The sequence below is a fragment of the Aotus nancymaae genome, unplaced genomic scaffold (genome assembly GCF_030222135.1).
Source record: "Aotus nancymaae isolate 86718 unplaced genomic scaffold, 86718_ANA_hifiasm-v0.15.2.pri h1tg000006l, whole genome shotgun sequence".
Taxonomy (NCBI): domain Eukaryota; kingdom Metazoa; phylum Chordata; class Mammalia; order Primates; family Aotidae; genus Aotus; species Aotus nancymaae.
This window is the reverse complement of record NW_026988417.1, coordinates 81,666,734-81,692,853: the sequence shown is the minus strand read 5'-3', so window position 1 is coordinate 81,692,853 and position 26,120 is coordinate 81,666,734. Positions and strand designations below refer to the sequence as shown.

Below are 26,120 nucleotides of genomic sequence, written 5' to 3'. Positions count from 1 at the left end.
AATTTGTTTTTATAAGGAAAATATTATTTTGAATATTCACTATTCACCTCTTCTGTGTTGAAGACTTACAGGCCAGAAATACAAAAATGAAAAAGACACACTTGGAAATGACTCACTCTAATAAGGACAATATGTGTAAACAAGCTATTACAGCACCAGAATAAAGCAACTAATAGTATCGCCACCTTAAAGTCCCAGCCCCCTCTAAAAACACTATACCCACTCTTTGCCTGTCTTAGAAGCTGAATGCAGCTGGTGAAACCCACACAACTAAGCTGAGGTCCCAGTCTAAGGACTTGATGCTCAACGTCAAAAGGGCCTTCATGCTGGCAGTCCCTGCTCCTTCTCCTCAAGTCCTTCAGGTTTCCTCTTTTGTAAACAACTCCTTCATACCTTCTCCTTGGCCCTTATGCCTCCAATGTCACTTCCTTCATCCTTTCACACTCAGAGGATGACCTCATTTGCTGTTTCACTGAGAACATCAAGAGACAGCATCCACCTGCTCCCACCCTCATATCCCTCTACCGCATGCCTCTGGGCCACAGTGTTCGTCTTTCTTCCTTCCCATCTCCTGGACCGGCTGCACTTGGTCCTAAGATTGGCCCTCCTATGTGCATGATCCCGTCCCCTCTCACACACTCAGGAACTCTCTCCCCCAATTTTTCCTCCTTCCTCCTCCTCTCCTGGGTCATCAGTTTGATGTCTGTCTACTGAATCATTCATACTTGCATAGAAATATGCTGTAATTTGTCCATCTTATTTGAAAAGAAAAATAATTCTCCTTTGACTCTTTAGCCCTCTTTAGCAATCACCTCTTTGCTATTCTTCACAGCAGAACTGCTCAAAAGAATTATATAAGCTCTCCTTCTAAAATGGAGAAAGAACACAAAAAGCAAAATAAGAATTATTTAAGCTCTCTGTTTTCACTTCCTCTTCTTTTGCCTGGAACCCACTCTAATCAATCCCTACTACAAAATGAAACAGCACATTGCTAAATTCAGTGGTCAGTTCTCAGATGTCATTATTCGCCCCGTCAGCGGCATTTGACACACTCGATCTCTCCTTCCTCTTTGTTGTAACAGCTTTATTGAGATATAATTTAATACTGTAACACTGACTCTTTAAGATTACAATTCAGTAGTTTCTCCTATATTTACCAAGTTGTGTAAACATTAATCATATCTAATTCCAGAACATTTCAGTACTCCCAAAAGAAACCCCAAACCCATTTGCAGTTACTTCCCATCCTCCATCCCCTGGCAGCCACTAATCTATTTTTTGTCTTTCTAGAGTTGCGTGTTCTAGGCATTTCCTGCGAGTGGAATTATACAATATGTGTCCTTTTGTTTCCGCCTTCTTTCACTTGGCATAATGTTTTCAGGATTCTTTGCTCTGTCATGTATCAGAGCTTCATTCCTTTATGACTGATAATGTTCCATGCTACAGATACACCACGTTTTGCTTAACTATACATCAGTTGATGAACATTTGAGTTGTTTCTACTTTTTGGCTACCGTGAATAATTAAGCTGTGAACATTAATATGCAAAATGAAATGTTTTACAGCAAAATTGTATGTAACTAACAGAATGAAAATTTGTTATTCTTCTACCTTAATTGCTACGCTGCTCAGTTTAAACGATTACTTTTAGCCCCAATTTTTTCCTGGTAAAAGACCTAAAGTCAAATAATTGAACAAATAACTTTGTAAAATAGCAGATGGAACTGTGTCAAAATTAATAAGGAACCTCACCCTACTACCATGTACAGATTTACCTGAGCAGCTTCTAAAAGGTGAGACTTCCTTGAATCCAGGTCTCAGGACAGATGGCTCTACCAGGGGGCCATATAGTTAAAGCTAATGTTGTTTCTTGACTCATTGTCTTGCATTAATAATTCTTATGCTCTGTGAATTCAGATAGTTGTGATCTCTGTACCATAATTGTTTTTAAGTGACAGATTTTGAAATTGAATATAAATGCAAGTTCTAAAATAAAAGCAATGTTTACACAATAAAATTAATGTGTTTTATAATATCAGCTGATAACATTTCAATGTTTTTAGGAAGAAAGTAGATAATATCATTTAGTTTCTTATTCGTTATACAAACATTTAATGGTCACCTACTGCTTACTAAGTGCTATTCTATGAGGCAGGGCTATGGTGGTTAATAAAACCCAGCATTTCTGCTGGAATGACACTTTCCAGTTTGCAGAAGAGAGAGGAGGTGAGAGGGGCAGAGTTGAGGAAATCAAAGAACTAAGGGGTGTTACTTGCTTAGGCCACACTGTGAACCTGCAATTGATTTGATCTCTTATATTTCAAGATAAGTTTTTTGTGTTTTTTTTTTCTGAGACAGAATCTCACTCTGTTGCCTAGGCTGGAGTGGACTGGTGTGCTCTTCATTCACTGCAACCTCCACCTCCTGGGTTCAAGCAATTCTCCTGCCTCAGCCTTCTGAGTTGCTGGTATTGCAGGCATGCACCACCACACATGACTAATTTTTGTATTTTTAGTACAGAAGGGGTTTCACCATGTTGGCCAGGCTGGTCTCAAACTCCTGGCCTCAAGTGATCTGCCTGCCTCAACCTCCCAAAGTGCTGGGATTACAGGCATGAGCCACCATGCTCAGCGTCAAGATAAACGTTTTTTTTTTTAAAGTATAAAATTTCTTTTTTCTTATATATGAGTGATTTTTCTTTTTTTTTTTTTTTTTTTGAGACCGAGTTTCGCTCTTGTTACCCAGGCTGGAGTGCAATGGCGCGATCTCGGCTCACCGCAACATCCGCCTCCTGGGTTCAGGCAATTCTCCTGCCTCAGCCTCCTGAGTAGCTGGGATTACAGGCACGCGCCACCATGCCCAGCTAATTTTTTGTATTTTTAGTAGAGACGGGGTTTCACCATGTTGACCAGGATGGTCTCGATCTCTTGACCTCGTGATCCACCCGCCTCGGCCTCCCAAAGTGCTGGGATTACAGGCTTGAGCCACTGCGCCCGGCCATGAGTGATTTTTCTAACAAAGTTAAATTGAGTTATGCTGAAATACAGACTTGCTCTAAAACTTGGATCAAGATGATATTTTAATTAGTTATAACTCTGTTTAACATTGTCTCATTTTTACTATTATAAAACAAGATAAGCATGTGTAAGAAACTGCTCCCTTCCTAAAAATATATATTCCCTAAAGCATGTTAATAATTTTCTCAGAAAAAACAACCTGGAGCATTAATTAGCTAGTGCTATGGCACAGAAGAGATTCATTAAATTATCTATGAGGAGAGTAGCAACAGTTTAATAAACAAATCTCTTCTTTGGAAATCTAAATGAAACATTTTTTAAGCAAAAACAAAGGCTTTTTTCTGTCTTGGAGTTTTTTGTGGCCTTTAAATTAAAACTGTATATCTTTGTGTTTTTTTTGTTGTTGTTTTTTTTTTTGCAAATTCCGAACTAAGCATCTCTTTTCTGGTACTTTGTTAATTTCACATTTCTTCTTATGAATATTATGAGTTTAACGAACGTGAAAGAGAGGTAAGAATCTTTGCCGTCTTCCATACAAGTGACAGGTGGAGGAGAGAAAAGGCCAAAGATAATGAGGAGAACGGATGAACTTTCTTTAGAAAGTCTGAATGTTAGAAATTAGTGCTACTCCTTTTATCCTTCTATCTCAATCTTTTATAATCATTTGAGCCTTGAGTATAATTTTCTGCCATTTCCTAATCACTTCTCAAAGTACATGATGAAGAAAATAAGAGTCCATGAAAAGAACACAGAGTTTTGGTCTTTTTTTTTTTTTTTTTTTTTTTTGGAGCAAGAGATGTTGAGACAGGGTCTCACTCTCACGCAGACAGGAGTGCAGTGGCATGGTCACAGTTAACTGCAGCCTCAACCTCCTGGGCTCAAGCCATCCTCCCACCTCAGCCTCCCAAGTAGCTGGGACTAAAGGTAGACACCACAAGGCCTGACTTTTTTTTTTTCTAGTTATTTTGTAGAGACAAGGTCTCACTATGTTGCTGAGGCTGGTCTTGACCATCTGATCTCAAGCAGTCCCCCATCTTGGCCTCCCAAACTGCTGAGATTACAGGTGTGAGCCACCATGCCTGGTCCACACTTAAGAGTTTTTGTACTTTCAAAATGCAAGCGCAACTGAACAGTGCTTAGGGTGACTCCTAAGATAAAATATCAGTTTATTATGCTTAAGCTTTTAAAAATTTCTTACTAACAATACTGTCTCATAATAGCTCACTAAATTATTATTTTAAATTTTCCTCCAGTTGACCCACAAGCACGTTACTTTTCTGGGAAGAAACTTAGAAGTGGAGAAACCTTCTACCCCTCCACAAAGGAAAAGAAGCTGTCCAGTAAATGAATTCCCTCCTGCTTTGTATCCACTTAGCATGGCAGATAATTTGTACTCTATACTCTCCCATGAAGCAGAAAGCCTATACTTACAGCTTACTATTGTATCATCACAGTTATATGAGGGCAGTGTATAAAAATTAAGATTGAGACATGATATTTTAATGTCTTTTTTATTTTCAGTCACATAAATTTATCAGGGTAAATTTATGCCTAGTATCACATAATTTTTTTTTTGGTGATGAATTCCTTATTCAATTTTTAAAGATTAGACCATCTTAAAATATTTTTAGTGTTGACTGTGACAATTTGTTTTTGACTTTCAAAACAAATTATTGTGTGTTTTAAGTATGATGATCCTTGTTTTATTGGCGGTATATATCTAACTCCTTATGCATTTTTTTGCTAACCTAGCTCATCTTATATTATATGTCATAAAAAGTTCTTTACTGTCTTATTTAAAACTCTGCAAGTATTTGAATGGCTGAATAATACTTTACATGTGGATATACCATAATTTGCCTGTCATAGTAATTATTTAGAATGATTACATTTTCATTCTATTATAAATAAAAATATGATGAATATATCTTCCATCTATTTTTGTCCTCAAATTCAATTTTTTTTCCTAAGGCTATAATTGTAGAATGCTTCAGCAGGTGCCAGAAAAATAAATTAAAAAAAAGAAAATTTTAACTTCTAATACCCAAAAAAGATTTTTAAAAATGATTGCATTGTGGTAGGTAATATGACTTTCATTTAAAATGCCATTTATTCTTCCAATTCCAACATTTAACATGTAACCAAGTATATAGACTAGTGGTTAAGACAGGGACTGAGGCCTATCTGGATTCTGATATTAACTCTGCCACCTACTCATTGGAACAAATCAAATTTTTTGTACCTCAGTTTCCTCATTTTTTAAATGATAATAATAACAGCTCCTGACTCCTTGGGTGATTGTGAGAATTAAATGGGCTGGTTTATGTAAACCTCTTGGAACCAGAATAAGCGCTCAGTAATTATTAACTATAACAGCAGCAGCACCAGGATTTAAGAGAATGTTTTCTAATTTTACTGTCTCAAAGAATATTACTTTGTTTTTATTCTCATGGCATCTTAAACACTAAAGTTCCTTTAAAAATGCCACAATTAGAGCTACTGCACACCTGCAAATACATGCATGGAATGTGCTTTTTTTGAGATTCCTGGAATTGTTTGTGTTTTAGTTGTACACATAAATCACACAACATACACCTAGATCTTTAACTCAAATAGCCAATGGCAGAATTCTTATGAGCAAAGTATTTATCATAGGTGGTCTGGGGTATTTTATAGTTTTTACCTTCAAGTACAAAAGTACCTAAATGACCAAATAAATGAAATGACTAAAAGAAAGAAACAAAGTGTGGCGTGAGCTAGTGGATATCAATTATAACTACAGTGGAAAGAGAAAACTGGCCTCCCCAGTCTGTATCCCCAATCCGTGGCCATTTTCTTACTTCAGCCACGTGTTATGAGAGAGGCTGCAGGCGGGTCTCTCCAGCACATTCACTCCATTTGTTACAGTAAAGCTGTTGGCATGATTTGGAGTCCCTGCCCATTAGAACTTGCCTGGCCTCATGGAGCCACTAGCAACTCTTGCCAAGACAAGGTGGGTCTAAATGGCCTCCTCAGCCCACTTGTCCAAAACTTACAGCTGGTGTTGGTTTATTATGTCTTAAAGTACCAGTGGCATAAAGAGAAGACAGAAACAAAAGAAAAGTGTGTAAAGAGAGATGTTGCCTTAATACAGATTTCTTCCTACTGTTCCCTCTAAAACAGGGCTTTTCAGCTTTAGGACTACTGACATGTTGAACCAGATAGCTCTTTGTGTGTGTGTGGCAGGCTGTCCTGTGCATGGAAGGATTAGTTACATGCCTGGTCTGGGCCCACTAGATTCCACTAGCATACACCCTCATCCCCATCATGACAACCAAAAATGTGTCCAGACAAAATCAGCTGTGCATGAGAAGAACCACTGCTTTAAACACCACATTGTAATGACTGTAATAGCATGCCCACCTGTATCCTTGGCCTTGGCTAACTGGTACCATATTCCTTTTCAGATAATTCAGTGATGGAAAGGAACTGTGAGTACTACTTCCAAGTTAGTGTACACCAATACTAAAATATATAGGATCTGAAATGGATACCCAAAGCATCAAAATAAAACTTTCCTCTCTACCTACCTTTAAAGGCCAAGAGTAGTATAAATTTGTTTTTGCTCACATCATGTGTTTCTGAGAAGCCCACTTCCACCTGAGGGGAAGAAAATGATCTTTTCCTTTTCCTCAAAGTCAATACATTCGAACTAATGTTAATTACCGTCAGTGAAACAGCAGGTTTTAAAATTATATCATATTATTTTCATTTTTCCTATAGTTATTTCTGTAGTGAAAATGTAGTCTCCAAGGTACATCTTCAAGAAGATAGCATTAGTCATCTTTGAAAACTTTCATTGCCTTCAAAATGTGCATGTATCTTTTATAGTTCTAAAAGTCTGAGTTACAGAGCTACTGTTTTCCTAAAAATTCCATTTTCTCATCAATTGCATGTGGTATTTTTGCATTCTATACACAAGCTCAGATATTTGTATTACTTTAATATATAAGTAATGAGTTTATATTTTAAAGTTCATGGTTAATGACAGTCATGTTTATGGGTTTTTTTTTTAGAACTTAGATCATCACAAAAATACACTTAGACAAAATATAGCTGATGTCGTTTCTGGTATCTGAGTTCTAGGTGATTTTCATTATAAAGGCTATTTGAATGTAACCTGACAGAATGGAATAAGCTGCATATTACCTTTTTTACCCTAGAATATTTCACCTTTACATAAATGGCTAAATGGAATTTAGAGCCTCAAAATTATCACTGAACCTAAAACGTCCCTGTTTTAGGGTTCACAAAAGGGACAGCACTAATAGGGTAGATGTGTATATGAAGAGGAGTTTGTTAGGAGAATTGACTCAAATGATCACAAGGTGATCCCACAATAGACTGTCTGCAAGCTGAGGAGCAATGAAGCCAGTCCAAGTCCCAAAACCTCAAAGGTAGGGACGCTGACAGTGCAGCCTTCATTCTGTGGCCAAAGGCCCAAGAGCCCCCTGGCAAACCACTGGTGTAATTCTAAAACTCCAAAAGCTAAGAACTTGGAGTCTGATGTTTGAGGTCAGGAAGCACCCAGCATGGGAGAAAGATGGAGGCCAGAAAACTCAGCCAGTCTAGTCCTTCCACATTCCTTTGCCTGCTTTTATCCTAGCCGCCCTGGCAGCTTGGATGGTGCCCACCCAGACTGAGGGTGGGTCTGCTTCTCCCAGTCCACTGACTCAAATGTTAATCTCCTTTGGCAACACCCTAACAGACACACCCAGGAACAATACTTTGTGTCCTTCAATAAAGTTGACACAATATTAATCATAACAGTCTCCTTATTTTAACACTATGAAATGTTTCCAAACAACTATCCTTGTGCTTGCTTTAACATGGGCAAGGAACTAAGTCTAAATGTGAGATTTTTGGCTAGTTTGAAATCTTACTGCATTTTCAGTGTTTTTATTGATTTTTCATGTCTACTCTTATGAAAAATAATCACATGCAAAAAGAGCTCCTTAATGAAATATGTAATAGCATATATTTATACCTTCATGTTCTTGCTATTAATATTTTTTTACGAAGTATTCTTTGTATTCTGGAAAATTGCTGAGAGAGTAGATTTTAAGTTTTCTCACCACAAAAAAGTATGTGAGGTAATGCATGTGTTATTTGTTTAGCTGTTCCATAGTGCATGCATATTTCAGAACAACATGTTGTATAGGATGAATATATATAGTTTTTGTCAATAAAAAGATAATCTTGGCAAATACGGACTACAGAAGTGTTTTTGTAAGTTTAAAATTAAAAAAAAAATTTGTCCTTGCTTTCCTGATTTTATCCTCGCTTAAGAATGCCCTACAAAGAAATGTCATGAAAAATTAATTGGCAGTCATCAGATTTGGGCAAATTTTAAATGACAATAATATTAAAAACTAGGTTTTACTGAGTGTTCACTTTGCTCTATCCTAAGTTTACCTTTTTGACAAATTATGCTCATATATTTTGTTTGCATGTGTTTTTTTTTTTTTTGTAAATTAATGCTATTTTAATTGATGAGTCATAATTGTATATATACATAATTTTTTATGTAATCTTCATAGAGGCATGAATTTCTTCAATATTTGTATTCATAATCACGCATTACTCTTAAAAATTATCTGTTTTACTAACCTCCAGGATAGTTAATGTCTTAAGAATACCTTGTGGTTGACAAGTGAATTGTTTCACAATAAATATTTCTTAATGGACTCAAAACTTTGCTAGACTTTATGGTAAAAGTGTTAATAATAATAATAATGAGAGAGAAAGGGATAAATAATAATAGGAGGAGACTATAATCTCTATCTACTGAGAACCCACTGAGACCATATGACCTAGAAACATGCGAAAACTCAGATTAAGGTATCAGGCAATGTGTAATCGAGGGTAGACTATGTGGTAGGGTGTTTTGGAAATTCAGAGTTGGGAAAAGTCATTAAGACCTGAAGTTAAGGCCAGGTGCTATGGGTCAAGCCTGTAGTCTCAGCACTTTGGGAGGCCAAGGTGGGCAGATGACTTGAGGTCAGGAGTTAGAGACCAGCCAGGCCAACATGGTGAAACCCCATCTCTACTAAAAATACAAAAAAAAAAAAAAAATACACCACCAGGCTTGGTGGTGCATGCCTGTAATCCCACCCACTCAGGAGGTTGAGGAAGGAGAATCACTTGAACCCAGGAGGTGGAGGCTGCAGTGAGCCAAGATCATGCCACTGCACTACTCCAGCCTGGGTGAGAGGGAGACCTGAAGTCCGCTAGAGTTATCTCAGCCTCAAAGGAAGTTAGGATTGGTTTGGATTTAGGCAGTTGAGTGGGCCAGTGTTGAGCACATGACATTCCAGATGTAAGGACAAGCATGGGAAAAATCCTAGAGACAAGAAAAGGCTTCGAGTACACCAAATACAATTGATCTGAGGTTTCACATTTTTCTGGCATAATGTTTTTTACATTTTAAAGGAATTCTGGCATAATGTTTTTTACATTTTAAAGGAAAAGAATATTGATTGTATTCATATTTATTCTGATCTAAAATAAGAGAACATGAGGGTATTTTGAGGGCTACAGGGAGCATAACTTTAGATATGGTCTGAGAAGTCAGTACTCCAGGATTCATTGGGGACATGTGTCGCCCATGCATTCAGAGATAAAAGAAAACTAAAATTTTGTATTTTTCCTATTCTTTACCTTAAACAAAAATTTATCAGATCTTACTTTGCCCTGCAAATCAGCAGATTCATGTTTTGCTTATTGGTAGTAAATATTTCTGAATACCTTTCAGACATTGGCAACCTGTATTCTAGTGGTTCATTGGCATCCTTTATTCTAGTGGTTCTTAGCTCTTTTTCTTCCTGCCTCTTTCCAACTATTTTTTATTTCCTTCAACCAAAGTTGCCAGTCTGACATACTCCCACCATTTCTCACTACATAGAATGATTATTCTAAGGAGGGGTAGGCCTGGGGCAGATTTCACTCAGAATAGAAATTGTCTGAGTAGGGCATGGGGTATAGAAGATTTGAATGTTCTCCTTGGAAATATTTGTATCTCCCCTTCCCTGTGCCCTTTGCTATATAATTTTTATATGTATTTTAAATTTCATTTTTAGCTTGATATTTTTCCGGGGTATTATAAATTGGATTATTGCGAAGTTGGAATAAATTGTCTTTTTTCAAAAACTTAATTTGAAAGACTTTAACATTTATCTTGCTCTCCCCAACCCCTCTTTTTTCTTGTAGATCCCAAAGTCCAGGAGTGAGGGATCTATTCAGGCCCACAGAGTACTGCAACCAGAGCTATCTGATGGCATTCCTCAGCTCAGCCTGTGGCTAAGTCGTAGAAAATCCTGCTTGGAAGACATGAATTCAACAGAGGATGCTCATAGTGCCAAGTTGGCATCCAGGTTGGCATGTTTTCTTTACACAGTCCATGTTGCATTATCTGCTCTGATGTTTAGGCCCACATATATAGGTGTTTCTGCATTGATCTACCACTGGAGTTAACAGGACTTAGATCAGTAAAAATATTTAAAATTCACTCTGTGTTTTAGGAATCTTCTGACTAATAGTTCTTATCACAGAAGCATTCTAGTTGTTTTGTTTTCTGGATTGAAACAAGTGATTTAATCAACAGAAGTTATGTCAGGCTCATAGTTAGCGTTGAATTGTTATTTTTGGATGCTTTTTCATAGTGTGTTCAATGGAAGATATTATCTGCAATTCAGAGATCAAAGCTGTCACTAGAACCAGCTCTCACAAACCAATTTTGAATGTTGCTTTTTAACTGTTATGTTGCACATTATAACTGAAAGCAGACTTCTCTGGTACACTTGAAGAAAAAGGCCTGCAATTTTCTTTTCTTTCTTTCTTTCTTTTTTTTTTTTTGAAAGAGAGTCTTGCTCTGTCACCCACGCTAGAGTGCAATGGCACAATCTCAGTTCACTGCAACCTCCACCTCCTGGGTTCAAGCAATTCTCTTGCCTCACCTTCCCAAGTAGCTGAGACTACAGGCATGTGCCACCACACCTGGCTAATTTTTTTGTATTTTTAGTAGAGACAGGGCTTTCCCATGTTGGTCAAGCTGGTGTGGAACTCCTGACCTCAAATGATCCACCTACTTCGGCCTCCCAAAGTGCTGGGATTACAGTCGTGAGCCACCGCACCTGGCCACAATTTTCTTAAAATAGGTAAATTTGGGCTTGAATCTTATTTACTACTAGCTTGAATCTTATTTACTACTAGAATTTCTATAATTCTAGAAATTATACAATTTTTCATTTTAATAGTATTGTAGACCTTATAACCTGTTTTTAAAATAAAAATCCTCCAGGAAATTGAAAGAAGACATTAAACAGAAATAATTTATCAAGGAGCTTGCCACTTTGTATTGCCTTATAGAAGACATGGCATTTGAGCTGGATCTGATGAAGATAATTTAAATGATGAAGATAATTTAGTAGGAAGAGAAAGAAGACTAGAGTATTGTAGATATGCTTATTTAGGAGGTATAACAGGCATTTTGGAAATTGCAAACTGGAATTAGTTGGAGATAAGGCTGGAATGGTGGAGTGAGGCCATGTCATTGAGGACCTTGAATGCCTGGTTCAAGTAGTTTTTCATTCTTTCATTTGTTGAACAAATGTTTGGGTGGTTAACCTCTGGTTCCAGGTACTGCTTTAGAACTGAAGATGCAGAGGAATGAACAAAACCAATCAGGTCCCTGTGTTAAGAAATCGTACATTCTAATGAGGAGAGCAATAGAGAGACATGATAGAAAAACAGACTGTGAAGAAGATAATTTCAGCTCTAATAAATGAAAAGTATTAAGAAATTGCAACAATTTAATATAATAGACTGACGCAAAGATCATTTTAGTTTGAGTAGTCAGGGAAAGCTTGTTCTGAGACATAAGGAGGAGGAGAAAGTCTGTAAAAATCAAGGAAAGAGCATTCCCAGCAGAGATTATAGCAAATGCAAAAGAACAGAAATAGGAGAACCTGTATTTTATCCAAGAGGTAATAAGAAGCTAATGAAAGTGTGAGCTGGGTAGGGAGGTGATAGGTACCATGGGGACTTAGTATATTAGGAAAAGTAACTTTCCATCAGTGTGCAGGATGGATTGGAAGAGGTAGAATTTGGAGACAATTGAAGTGTTGGTTCCTTCAACAGATGTTAATCTTTATTAAGATCTAGTTATGTGGCAGTTACTGGAAAGACATAAATCTCCCACTTGGGGAGATAGAAGATGAATGAATAAAAGTCAATAATTAGCCTTAAAGACACATTTACTACATGCCTATTATGTACTAGACACTGAAATCATAAATAAGATTCAGGTGCTTCTCTTGAGAAACATAAAATACAATTCAAAATACATAGAAACATAAAATACAATTCAAATACAGTATAAAACACATACAGTTTATCAGGCAGGGAGATCGAGATAAGGGTGCCCCTGGAAGAAAAAGCAACAAGTGTGAGAACATTCAGGGGAGTGAGGACAATTTGGGGGAGAACTGCAAGTGTAGCAGTGGATTCAGGACATCCGCAGTGTAGAATGTAGACTACAGGGGAAGGTCAAGGTGAATTAAGAAACAAAGCTAAATAGGTCACATTATGAAAAACTATATCCCATATTTGAATTTTTTTCTTGAAAATGATAGGGAATAATTCTAAGAATATAAGTAGAAAAATGATATAAATAGATTTGTGTCTTATCAAAGACCCGATGACAACCGTGGAAAGGAAAGAAACAAGGAAGATGAATGGAAATAGTAAGGAGTGCTGGGACACCAGCAAGCAGGCTGTTGGAGCAATTCAGTGCAGATAAGAGCCTTCACGAAGTCATGTCAGTTACTGAGAACGAGCAGATGTGGACAAGTCTTCATCCCTTGAAGATGTGGGAGAGAATAGACTACTGCTCACAGGAGGGCTTGGTCCAGAAAGAGTTGGAGTTTTTCAATGTTTATTGTGTTACATCTGGGGTATTTAAATATTTTAATGAATCAAATGTAGGTAGAGGGGCAGAACCAGTGGAGAGGAGAAGCTGATGTTGCAAGCTAGGAGGTAGTAGAACAAGGACCCCCAGGAGGGAATCTGGAGACTAGGTGGTCGTATCTTGTGTAAGGCAGCTTGGGTGTTGTACAACCCCAAGGACACTTTTCGCAATATAACCTCTGTGAACAAACTGTGCCGGGCAGTACACCTTCTGCATAGCAGAGAGGGAAGGTCATAAGCAGTGGAAGAATTAGCCTTGGCCAATGAGGAACAACTAAAAAAAGAATAAGGGGCACAGAAACAAAATGCTAGTCCTCTTTAAAGTTTTCTTCTCTAGTTTAAAAACCTGAGTCAAGTGGCTAGGTGACAAGAGCTAGTGTCAATGTTATTTTACCAAATTACCTTGTAAAGAATGATGTCAAGCATGCCTTAAGTAAAATAGAGAAAAAAAATTTAAATATTTATTGTTTATGTCATTTCTATTCATCCAATCAGAAAATGAAAATAAGTTTTTCGCTTCTGAAGTTAACAAGAAAAGAGCCTCCTTTTTGAGTAGGAATCAGTACTTCTGAGATCAAAATCAAGAAGTGAGATTATGGAGAGAAGGCACAGCTAACCATTGCTGTAGCAACTATTTGTTCTTCTGGTGGGCATATATTATCCCCAGTTAAAACAAATCCATAGCTGTATTTATAAATTTCTTATATATTTTCTAGTTTGTTTGTTTGTTTGTAGAGACAGGCTTTCACTCTATTGCCCAAGCTAGAGTACACTGGTACAATCTCAGCTCACTTCACCCTCGACTTCCTGAGCTCAAACAATCCACCTGCCTCGGCGTCCCAAAATGCTGGGATTACAGGCATGAGCCACCATGTCCGGCCCAACTTTCTAGTTTCTAAAAGTACAGCCAGACAGCCTTAAAGGTCTAGATACAGCAACATCATTCATGTTTAACCTGGCACCTCCATCACACAGAAACTTTTTCAAGATACAGTAGATCTTCCTGCCTCTATCCATAGATCTACTGTATCTGTGAAGAGATGTTTACTTTTTAATTTGACTTAACTCCTTGTGACACAAATTATCAAAAGATAATTTGAGATAATTAAAATAAATTTAATTAAAACTAAATTTCAAATTCTTTCTATATCTTTGAAGTAACCAAATTATTTTAATGTGTAACATAACTTAATCATATTTTTATTTCAAAAATGAAATTATGAAGCTATTTTCATTTGCAGTTACTTACCAGAACAACTTACTGGCTAGTTCATGTATTTTAAATTAAAAAATAAATATGCATGTATACAAAATACACAGAGCCCACAAAATCTTTCTCCAAATCTTCTACTTAACAATTTATTATTTGTCCCAGTCTTAAATGGTAATATCACTTGATAAAGTTACTAAAAGTCACTGAATTGTAGAAATAGGTAGGTTTTATGTTATGTAAAATATACCTCAATGATACTGTTTAAACAAATACAAATATAAAAAAAAGTTGAAGTGAGGAGGGATGTACTTTATTTTTTTTTTAATTTATTTATCATACTTTAAGTTCTGGGGTACATGTGCAGATTGTGCAGTTTTATTACGTAGGTATACACGTGCCATGGCAGTGGTTTGCTGCATCCATCGGCCCATCATCTACATTAGGTATTTCTCCTAATGCTATCCCTCCCCAAGCCCCCCAACCCCTGCTGTCCCTCCCCTAGTCTCCCACCCCTCAGGCCCCAGTGTATGATGTTCCCCTCCCTGTGTCTGTGTCTTCTCATTGTTCAACACTCACTTATGAGTGAGAATATGTGGTGTTTGGTTTTCTGTTCTTGTGTCAGTTTGCTGAGAATGATGGTTTCCAGTTTCATCCATGTCCCTGCAAAGGACACAAACTCATCCTTTTTTATGGCTGCATAATATTTCATGGTGTATATGTGCCATATTTTCTTTCTCCAGTCTATCATTGATGGACATTTAGGCTGGTTCCAAGTCTTTGCTATTGTGAACAATGCCGCAATAAATATACATGTCCATGTGTCTTTATAATAGAATGATTTATAATCCTTTGGGTATATACCCAGTAATGGGATTGTTGGGTCATATGGTATTTCTATTTCTAGATCTTTGAGGAATTGCCACACTGCCTTCCACAATGGTTGAACTCATTTACACTCTACCAACAGTATAAAAGTGTTCCTATTTCTCCACATCCTCTCCAGCATCTATTGTCTCCTGATTTTTTAATGATCGCCATTCTAACTGGTGTTAGGTGGTATCTCAATGCGGCTTTGATTTGCATTTCTCTAATGACCAGTGATGATGAGCTTTTTTACATATGTTTGTTGGCTGCATAAACGTCTTCTTTTGAAAAGCGCCTGTTCATATCCTTTGCCCACTTATTGATGGGTTTTTTTTTCTTGTAAATCTGTTTAAGTTCCTTGTAGATTCTGGGTATTAGCCCTTTGTCAGATAGGTAGATTGCAAAAATTTTTTCCCATTCTGTTGGTTGCCGGTTCACTCTATTGATACTTTCTTTGGCTGTGCAGAAGCTCTTATGTTTAATTAGACCCCATTGGTCCACTTTGGCTTTTGTTGCCATTGCTTTTGGTGTTTTAGTCATGAAGGCCTTGTCTATACCTGTGTCCTGAATGGTATTGCCTAGGTTTTCTTCTTTAACAAGAATGTCACTTTGTTTCAAAATGCTAGAATACAGCCATTGTTATTCAGTTAATGCTATCTGCAGAGAGAGTTAGTGTTTGTTACATTTTAAGAGATTTTTGCCCTTCATACTTTTCTTTGACTACATCAGAGCATGGTGGCGGAATAAAGATCAGGTTCTCATGAAAAATAATTCCTAAGGAGGGAGAAGAAGGGGGGATAAGCTCTTTGTTTTCTCATCCTGGCAGGATTCCAAATTGTAGCTTACTGTACCGTAATCAAAAGTTATTGAAGTATTCAGTATTTCAGGCAGACGTTAAAACAGAAAAAAAAAAGCTGCAACATCTCAGAAGTTTCATTTAAAAAATCATAGTTCCATTGTTTGTAACCAGAAATGTTAACCAGCTTGCTACGAGGATTAAGGCAACCTCTGTGACTCCAGGAAAATTGTCATTAGGTTCGAGTGTCAACAGAAGTTCATAGCCTTTCAAGGTACCATAGATAAGTTAACAATTAATGAAAGTTTTGTACTCGGGGGTCTCATAAAGAGATTAATATTAAATGCTTTTATTTTCTATAAAGAAATAGCTACCACTATGCCAAATATTTATCTACAATAATATGAAGAATATAGAGTTAAAGAAAATGTCTTTGCTTTTCTTACAGATGTGTTCTTAATTTGATAGATAAGTGGGGGAATCATGATAAATTACTTTTCAATGTATATTAAAAATAAATCTTGCCATGGAAGAGTGTGTTTCAGGTGAGAGTTGTTCTGTTCTAAAAGTACTTTCTTATCTATTTATTCCTTTTCCTAATACTTTTTCGTTATCTAGGAAATACATTCTTCTTCAAAAACTTAATACGGCACTTATGACTAAAGTTCCCTTTAATTCTCTGGCTTCACAATTCTAATTCACTCCCTTCTCCCCCAGGGGTAACTGCTATTACAGGTTTTGGTTATGTGTTCTTCTGGGCTTATTTCTATGTATTTACCCAGAAATGCATCTCACACATTTTTTCAATTTGTTTAAAAAACATTTTTTCATTATAGTAAATGTATTGTGGTACTTCACAGATTCTTGAAAATTCTCCTATTTCCTGTATTGCTTCCTCTTGCTGTGATGTTCCTTCCTTCTTCGCCCTTCTGTCCAAAATGCAGTGTCCTCAAAGTCTCCTTCCTAGGCTGTCTGCTCTCTGTTTCTCTGTTGTTTCTTCCATGGCTAATCTAGTGCCACAGAAGGCAAAAGTCAGAAATCAGTATCTCGGGCCTGAGCTCAGTCCTAAGTCTCCAGTGCTGCCAGACGATCTACACTTCAGGATGTACCTTAAACTCACTACGTCCAAACAGAACTCATTCTCATTTTTCTCTCTCAACTTTGCTCTGTATTTCGTTCTCCCAACCACCAAACTCAAAGTCTTTTCTGTTATCAGTCACCAATCCTTGTCAGTATTTTTTTTTCAGTGTCTCCAACATCGCTTGTCTCATTTTTTTCCTCATGATCTCAACCGTAATGTAGGTCTCCATCACCTTGTGGTTAGAAAATGATTACATTTTATCCATTCCACTAACATTACTGGATTCACGTCCATCACACAAATTATTCCATTGCCTCTGTCTTCAACTCTTAACTCTTATGTGGTGGCTTCTGGTTCTGTATTTCCCATTCAGAATTCTCTGCTGAGTCTCGCTCATGTCACTCTAACTAGCAGACATGTCTTCCCAGTCCCTCAGATAACCTAAACCCTTCCCCTCCTCTTTACCCCTATCATCCAGGCATAGCCAGCCAATTCCAGAATGCCCTTTGACAACCTCACTGCTCAGTATCTTTATTTGGCCCCACAGCTTCCTCACCCCTTACCATCTCCACAGACACCAGAGTTTAAACAGACTCCGCTCCTGCTCAGATCTATATAGTAGCTTACTTGTGCCTAACCTACAGGGGACCCCTTGCTCTGCCCTCTACCTGTCTCTCCAGGTGTCTTTTCTCCACCTCTGTGCTTGTCTTTCTTTCATACCTAAAGCCAGCAGAGAACCCACACTTTCCAGGAGTATCTTGGTTTCAGATAATCTCTTCAAGATCTGATCATGTATCATATTTTGTCTTTATATTTGCTTTAAAAATTATAATAACCCTATACATAACATTTTTTGGCTACATCACACTTTTGTCAATCAGCCCTGTAACAGTAATCTCAGATCTGCAAAATGACCTTGCATGAAGAACCCATGATTCTGAAAAGGTTATTCATTTCACAAATATTTGTTGAGTTGGATGAATTACACAGAACCATATAGTTATTATAGTTTCAGGCTGAGATTAAATATAGGTCTTCTGATTATTTCACGATTATTTCCTACCTGATTTCTACCTTGAGTTCCTTTCCCACATAAAAAGTATGTTTTTATATGTTCATTCCAACCTGATGATGAGTTAGTTTCTGAAGTAGAGAGACCGTGTCTTAGGTTTCCTTTGTGTTCATGCCAGTACCGAGGGGGCATGTACTCAGTTGCTGCTACCCTAGTCGTTATTGTGATATTGTTATATGTGCCCAATTTGAATTTGAATTCCACTGTCAGATGAGAGCACTGGCCTTTCTTCATCTAGCTGAGCTAGACCTAGGTTAGAGATTGAAGTCTGACTCTAAAATAATTGAATTTTTTAATGTGTCAGTTTTCTCTCTTGTGATGCTTGGAAAGTACTGACCCAAGGGAACCCTGCATTGCACACCCTTCAAGATACTACAGAAGTCAGGACAGCCATGCACTCTCGTTGTCCCCGCACAGTCTCTGTCCATCTTGTTGTATGTCTGTCAGTAAACGTGCTACACATCTATCTGGGAGAAATCCATTGTTTTACAAGGCTCATAATATTTCTGTGCAGCTCTCTGTGCTTGTGGCAGAAAGTGTGTGCCTTGTGACACTTGTCAAAGAACACTGTATAATTTAGTAATGTATTACAACAGTGTATTTCGTGAGAATCAAAGTTTCAGCAGGATTAATAATAAATCAACGTTTGACAACCTTAACTGTAACCATTGCCCTTCAAGGTATCTAATCTGCAATGAAATATGACTGACTTCATTTCTGAAGTCCAGCCAGCCAGAAAAGCAGTCATAACTATCCTGTGTTTGTACTTCATAAAGGGCACTCCAGTTACTTCCTGAACATGTGTTTGTTCCCTTACAGCCTTTCACTCGCTGCTACTTGGAGCCAAGTTTCAGAGTTTTTTAATTGACTACTGAAGCTGAAATGAAACAAGGATTCTTAGATACAAGATTTATAATCATATCATGTACAACATAATTTGAAAAATCACCAAATATCATAGCCGACTGCAGGGGCGGCTGCAGTGGCACCCATATGAATGAGGGAGCATCTCAGGCTGCTTTGTGAAAAGCACAGCGTGAGCTTCAGCACGCAATTCCCCTGCAGAGCTGCCATTTCCTGAGATGTTTCCACTCTCTGTCTTTCATAAGAAAGATGTTTTGAAAGGCAGACTCGAAAAGGGTCCCAACCTTTCAAACTGGAGTACAAGAAATATCTAACTGTATCTTTGCATGCAGCAGACCATTTTGTAATTTATTCTTGACTACCACTAGCTCCCATGAAAAATATCCCAAGGTCTTAGATAAACTATTTCATATAAGCAACATATCTATTAAAAATATTTTCTAGGCTTTAACTTCAGTCTGTTTTTCAAATGAAAGTCTCTGATATTTCCCTCAGTAGTTTGATTATTAAAGAACAAATTGTTCTCTACTCATTTACCAAAATCTTCCCTTCAGTACAATTACTATGACGACTTGAATTTTGACATTTTCCTGGAATCCAAACTTGAATTAAATTTTTTTTTCTAATTTTGTTTATAGTATGAGTAGTTAATGAAATGGTAGATAAGTCGTGGTAAAGAAATTTATTGTCATATCTTCAGATCGTTCTGGTAGCATATAGATCATCAGAGTATAGCTGGACTCTTGTGGTCTCAGCTGGATTTATTTCAGTAATGAAAGTTAACAAATTGTTATTGGACACAGCCCATGTACTGCATGTATACACTGGGCCCAGAAGGGCCAGACAGAACTAAGGCATGCTGTGGATTGTTGGGTGTCTACCAGAACATTAATTGAGACAAACAAATACATGATTAGCAATAATATGTAATAGAAAGAGGTTTAAAAGCAGCGCAATAGAAGTGATGTAAATCCAAAGAGGACTTGTTCAATAAAGTTCAAGGTCTTCAAAGGTCTTTAAAAATCTGGCTAAGCCTGCCTTCCTGGTTTACACTTCTATGGGTCTTCATCCTATATCTGAGCTACATCACAACCACATTATTTCAAATGTAGTAGTTTCACACTTCCATATCTCTGCTAACATTTTCCCTTTTATCTGAGTGCCCTTCTCCCACTTTGTCAATAGTCACTTTAAATTTCTTCTTACCTATGAAGTTCCCTCTAACTCTTGCACATTTTATATAAATAGAATCACATAATATGTGTTCTTTTGTGTCTCTCTTTCACTTAGCTTATGTTTTGAAGGTTCATCCATGTTGTAGCATGTATCAGTACTTCACTCCTTTTTATGTCTGAATAATGTTTCATTGTATGAACCACATTTTGCTTAGCCATTCTTTGTTTGATGAACGTTTGGGTTGGACCTACTTTTTGGCTATTATGAGTAATAATAGCATGAACATTTCTGTAGAAACCTTCGTATGGCCATATGTTTTCAGTTCTCTTTGGTATAAGCCTGGGGTGGAATTGCTGAGTCATATGTTAAATCTATGTTTAACTTTTTAAGGAATGACAAAGCAGCTGCTTAATTTTGCATTCCTTTCAACAATGTTTGATGGTTCCAGTTTCACTACATCTTCACCAGCACTTGCTATTGTCTGGTCTTTTATTATAGCCATCCTACTGGATGTGAAATGATGTCTCATTGTGTTTTGATTTGCATTGCCCTAATGAATAATAATGTTGAACATCTTTTCATGTGTTTAATGGCCAATTATATATCTTCTTTAGATAAATGTCTTTTCAAATTCTCTGTTCATTTTTTATTCTGGATATAAGACTCTTATCAGCTATATGATATGCAAGTGTTTTCTCATAATCTATAGGTTGTCTTTTCAATTTTTTGATAGGGTCTTTTGAAATACAAAATTTAAAATTTTGATGAAGTCCAATTAATCTATTATTTTTCTAGTTTTTAAATTTGATGTCACATCTAATAAAACTGTTGCCTAATCCAAGATCATGAGGATTTATATCTATGTTTTTTTTTCCTAAGAGTTTTATAGTTTTAGTTCTTACATTTAGTTCTTTGATCCATTTTGAGTTAGTTTTTACTTATGGTGTGAGGTATGGATCTAGCTTCATTCTTCTGCGTGCGTATATCCATTTTTCCCAGCACCATTTGCTGAAAAGAATATTATTTTCCCGTGGAATTGTTGTTTTGGCCCTCTTGTCAAAAATCTGAACCTAATTTTTCAAAAAGCTAATTTAGAATTCTCACTCTTCTTCCTCCCACCTTCATTTTCTGAGAACATTAACTTTCAGTTCAGTAGAGATGTGAGCATGGTTTAGACCTACAAAATATAACAGCACAGTTTAGAGGTTTTTATCTTATTTCACAGCAGCAATCAGGAAAGATTGTTCTTATCCTCCTACCTCCCAAATCTACCAACATATTCACATCTGCATCCTTGTACTCTGCCTTCTCTCCCATTACAGTGGATGAGCTGAACTTGCACGTCTCTAGGGTTATGTGTATGTATTCTCGTATGTGTCCTCTGAATCTCATTCCCTCTCCCTCACTCAAGGGCTGTGTTCCAATAATCACCTCCCTCCTTTATAGTGTCAGTTTTCCCATTTTTCTAGACTAGTCCCATCAGCAAAGAAATGTGCAGTAAGTAGCTCTCAACATTTTTGTAATCCCTCTCTAGAAACCATATCCCTCTTCTCCATTGGAGCAAATGTCTGATAAAGGATTATATGTACTTCTGTCTTTATATCCTTTCCTCTCATTCTTCAACCCACGCACCACTTAATGTCTTCTTATTAAGAACAACAACCTCTGTCATGGCAAATCCAAAGGTCAGTCTACTGTTCTCATCTTACTCTATCTCTCAACATTGTTTGATCCAACTGATCACTCCTTTTTGAAGCACTTTCTTCATTTTGCTTAATATAACATCAGTCTCCTGATTTTCCTCTGGCCTTACTGGATATCTTTTCTTAGTCTCTTTTGTATAAGCTTTCTTCTTTTCCAGACTTGTCAAATTTAGAGAAACCCAAGTCTCAGTCCTCTGACATCCTCTCAACCTATACTCATTCCTGGGTGTTTTCATTCAGTTCTATGATTTTAAACACTATCTTTACTCATAAGCCTCCAAAATTATACTTCTAACTCTAGCCTCTTCATTATATTCCAGATTGTTATATACAGTTGGCAAGACCAGCTACTTAATTTGTTCTCCTGATCCTTCCCTCAGAGCAATGTTGGGGGGGTGGATTCAACAATTATTAACCATGTTAAGATGTTGACAGAAAAGCATGAGGCCCTTCTGAGTATGGGCTCTGTGAGACTGCGCTTTTCTTTTTTGTTTTGTTTAGGGACGAGGTCTCACTATGTCGACCAGGCTGGTCTCAAACTCCTGGCCTCAAGTGATCCTCCCACCTCAGCCTCCCAAAGTACTAGGATTACAGTTGTGAGCCACTGTGCCCAACCAAAACTGTACATTTTATATGCCATTGCCAGTTAACTATCTGACAAATCCACTTCAATATTTAACGATCATCTCACATCCAATCTACATGCAATAGAATTCCTAATTTACACTCCTAATTTATGTATTTTGCCTTGTCTATTGACTGTCTCTTCCATGAGATCATAAGCTCCATAAGGGCAGGAACTTCATTTACTCCTCTGTACCCTCTGTTGCCTTAAAGAGTACTTGTTGAATGAATAAATAGATGTGTGCTTTATTTTAAAAAATAAGGTTTGGCTTTTATTTTTATAAATTTGGAATAATAAACTATTTTATAAATAATTTCTGTTAGATCTAGAACCCATACCAGGTGGATTACATATTTAAACATAAACATAAAATAGCAAAAGTATTGAAATACAATATGAATATATATGTTACAAAAGTGTAGAGTTAAAAAAAAAAAGAAAGCGAGGTTTCACAGTGTAACATTTTTAGAATTCTAAATGTCAAAAATAAAACAAAAGCCCAGGAACAAAATTAACATGATGATAAAAGTATCTGCATTATATAGAGAGAATATTTAATATTGTTTATATGGAGAGAATACATGTAAAACAATTTTAAAAACACAAGCAGGAGAAAAATGAAAAAATGCTGTGAACAGGAAATTCACAACAGTAGAAGTATAATCTCACTAATAATCAGAGAAATTTAGAACTGCATCTCCCAATGTTTATGAGCATAGAAGAAAATAAACACTTATTAACTGCAAAAATAAACACTTATTAACTGCAGGTAGAAGGGCAAGTCCTGGAGTGAAACTTGTCACCATTTATCAAGCAGCTAAAAATGTGTATTTTCTTTTATACTCATTAATTATCCTGGGAAATTATTCTTCAGATATCATTCTCAGTGTGCTGAAAGATAGAGCTTCAAGATTTTTGTTCATCACATTTTTATTTTAGCACTCTCTTGCCATATTCAATGCTAAATAATATGGAGTCATAAAATAAACTATTACAAATTTATTTTTCAAGACCTTTTGGTATATTGTTCTGCTTAGGTATATCTGTGGGGGATTAGTTTCAGGACCTCCCTCGGATACCAAAATTCATGGATACTTAAGTCCCTGATATAAATGATGTTGTATTTGCATATAAACTATGCACATTTTCTCATATACTTTAAATCATCTCTAGATTACTTATAATACCTAATACTATGTAAATGCTATTTAAAGAGTTGTCTTGTTTAGGGAATAATGGCAAGAAAAGAAAGTCTGTGCATGTTCAGTAAATACTGACGCACTTTTTTCCCAAATATTATTGATCTTAGGTTGGTTGAATCTATAGATGTGGAACCCACCGATACAAAGGGCCAACTGTATTCTTAAACGTTACTGAGGACACAAAGAAATTTAATGTATGTGGTCTATATCTATTGACCTATAGATACAACTGAAAAATAAAGAGTTTTAATATGAATTATCACTATTTAAAAATCATCATTTTAACATAAATGCTTTTTGTTTGTTTTGGTTTTTTTATTTGTTTGTTTTTTTGAGATGGAGTCTTGCTCTGTTACCCAGGCTGGAGTACAATGGTGCTATCTCAGCTCTCTGCAACCTCCACCTCTCAGGTTTAAGTGATTTTCCTGCTTTAGCCTCCCGAATAGCTGGGATTACAGGCACCCACCACCACACCCAGCTAATTGTATTTTTAGTAGAGACAGGGTTTCACCATGTTGGTCACGCTAGTCTCAAACTCCTGACCTCAGGTGATCCACCACCCATCTCAGCCTCCCTAAGTGCTAAGATTACAGGCATGAGCCACCCCACCTGGCTCATTTATGAAATATAACTACACTTTTTAAATGAAAAAAATAAAGTGAGAAGATCTCATTGTTTTATGTTTTTGCCAAGCTCTAACAACTGGCTTAATATTAATAGAAGACAACTGGATTCTCCTATGTGCTTCTGTGTTAAATCTGTTGCCATATTTTGGAAAGCTTGACTATACATTCATAAATTAATCAGAGTGAAAAAAGTAGATGACGTCTTAGTATTACTCTGATGATTTTTACCATGCAGCTCCTCCCAAGAGAGTCTCAAGACCCTTTAAGAATACCTGGACCATAATTTGAGAATTTCCGCTATACAGTGTAACCACTAAAAATACTTTTAAGGACTAGAAATGTCATAGAAATGTATTACTGACTACCAAATGAAAAATAATGTTACAAAACAGTACATACTGCCTAATCTTTTTACTGTGGTAATGTATATATAACATAAAACTTACCATTTTAATCATTTTAAGAATACAGTTCAGTGGCATTAAGTACATTTACATCGTTCCATCTTTTGTAATTATATATGAATTTTTTACAATGAAAGAATATAGAATTTTATTAAACACTGGATATGGAAGCAGTGGGATTGTGTTTAACTTTAATCTTGTCTGTATTTTTAAATTTTTTCTACAATGAACATATACTGTATAATTTATAATACAAAAAAAATTCTGTTTTAAATCAAGGATGGATGAGAAATACTTCAAGGAGGAAGTGGTAATTGTCATATTTTAGAGAAGTTATGTAGAGCAGGGTCCTCAACCCCCAGGCCATGGACCAGTACAGGTGTATGGCCTATTAGGAACCAAGCCACACAGTAGGAGGTGAGCAGCAGGTGAGTGAGTGAAGCTTTATCTGTATTTACAGCTGTTCCCCATCGCTAGCACTACTGCCTGAGCTCCGCCTCCTGTCAGACCAACAGCCGCATTAGATTCTTATAGGAATAGGAACCCTGTTGTGAACGACACATGCAAGGGATCTAGGTTCCCGGCTTCTTATGAGAATCTAATGCCTGATGATGTGTCACTGTCTCCCATCACCTCCAGATGGGACGGTCTAGTTTCAGGAAAATGGACTCAGGTCTCCCACTGATTCTACATTATGATGAGTTGTATAATTATTTCATTATATATTACAATGCAATAATAATAGAAATAAAGTGCACAATAATTGTAATCACCTGAATCATCCTGAAACCACTCCCCTCTGCCCCGCTGGTCCGTGGAAAAATTGTCTTCCATAAAACCCGTCCTATGTGGCGAAAAGGTTGGGGACCACTGATGTAGAGTGATGACTGAACTGCTTTTGGAGTTGGAATTGTGACTTCAGTCATTCAGGGGATAAAATCCACTGAATGGAGAAATCAGAATAGGCAGAATGTGAGAAGCTGAGAAAGGCTGAGTTTTGTTTTGATGGATGGGTATGAGCTAGGGAGGATATTCCAGGTTAGGAGAATGACCTGAACAGAAACTAGTGAAGGGAAAGCAGGGCACGATAGGGGGCAAAATGGTTCATTCAGCTGGGCCCCCACTATGTATGAGTCTGTAGAGGAGTAGAATACCAGTCCTGCTGAGCTTGTATGGAATTTAGATTCTACACTGTAGGCTATGAAAATCAGTCAAAGCTTTGTGACATGATTCAAGCAGTACTTGGGGAGATCAGTTCTGTACAATCTGGATTTAAGGTGAAAAAGACCAAAATTAGTAAAACTTACTAGAAAAAAGAAAGCTGTAATTCAGAGGTTAATATAAATTGAAATACGGGGAAGGGAGGGTGAAGGGGAATGGAAGAGAACAGTGGTGGTAATAGACTAATGGACAGGGAAGGAAGAGAGCGATAATAGTTATCTCGTTTAAACTTTTATTAACAAAGTATTCAT

At 36.9% G+C, this 26,120-nt stretch overlaps 1 protein-coding gene across 6 annotated transcripts in view; it reads left to right on the top strand.

The window, feature by feature from the left end:
- FAM13A (family with sequence similarity 13 member A) overlaps positions 1-26,120 on the top strand; it is a 385,882-nt gene that overhangs the window by 255,227 nt on the left and 104,535 nt on the right. For all 6 annotated transcript variants that reach the window (XM_012437742.3, XM_012437744.3, XM_064369163.1 and 3 more), the window contains one exon: positions 10,266-10,429. In XM_012437742.3, coding sequence (XP_012293165.2) covers positions 10,266-10,429 — 164 coding nt within the window. The remainder of the gene's footprint in view (positions 1-10,265; positions 10,430-26,120) is intronic.